At 45.4% G+C, this 775-nt stretch overlaps 1 protein-coding gene across 1 annotated transcript in view; it reads left to right on the top strand.

The window, feature by feature from the left end:
* The first annotated feature begins 217 nt into the window (after nucleotides 1-217).
* SAE1 (SUMO1 activating enzyme subunit 1) overlaps nucleotides 218-775 on the top strand; it is a 47,311-nt gene continuing 46,753 nt past the window's right edge. The window contains exon 1 of the mRNA XM_032262841.1: nucleotides 218-244. Within this exon, the coding sequence (XP_032118732.1) occupies nucleotides 218-244 (27 nt within the window). The remainder of the gene's footprint in view (nucleotides 245-775) is intronic.

Below are 775 nucleotides of genomic sequence, written 5' to 3'. Positions count from 1 at the left end.
GCTTTCCTGATGTGCCTTATTCTGGCACAGAACTCCTAAGGAGTGTGATAATTTCAAATTTGATTCAGGCCTTCCAGGTGGTTATGAAGAAGGTATATTTGTCAAGACAAGATAGTACAATATACTTCATTTAATAGCTTATTAGTGTGATTTATAGCTAAATATGTAGACATGATATGTAGGGCTTCATTCATAATTCTTGCCCCGGGCCCTAAAAATGTTAGCTATAGGCAAGACCTGCCTGGTACTGACACTCTAAAACACAACCCTCAACCCCGACTCCATTTCATATAGTAGCCTAACATAGCAGTTGGTTCATTGCTTATAGTCAGGCAAACAACAAAGACTGTAAATTGAGCTCTTGGTAATTTTTGAAACCTGCCTGGTGAGACGTTTTTTCCTCATTCTGATGGCATTCCCAAACCATATTGCAAATGGCTTGATCTGTATTTTAAAACTTGTTAAGAAGGGCCTGGCAGGGGCCGGGCGCGGTGGCTCAAGCCTGTAATCCCAGCACTTTGGGAGGCGGAGGCGGGTGGATCACGAGGTCAAGAGATCGAGACCATCCTGGTCAACATGGTGAAACCCCGTCTCTACTAAAAATACAAAAAATCAGCTGGGCATGGTGGCGCGTGCCTGTAATCCCAGCTACTCAGGAGGCTGAGGCAGGAGAATTGCCTGAACCCAGGAGGCGGAGGTTGCGGTGAGCCGAGATCGCGCCATTGCACTCCAGCCTGGGTAACAAGAGTGAAACTCCGTCTCAAAAAAAAAAAAA

Source organism: Sapajus apella, unplaced genomic scaffold (assembly GCF_009761245.1).
Source record: "Sapajus apella isolate SASKATOON/1434 unplaced genomic scaffold, GSC_monkey_1.0 scaffold130, whole genome shotgun sequence".
NCBI lineage: Eukaryota > Metazoa > Chordata > Mammalia > Primates > Cebidae > Sapajus > Sapajus apella.
Note: the sequence above shows the minus strand (reverse complement) of the source record. Positions and strands in the feature narration are given on the sequence as shown.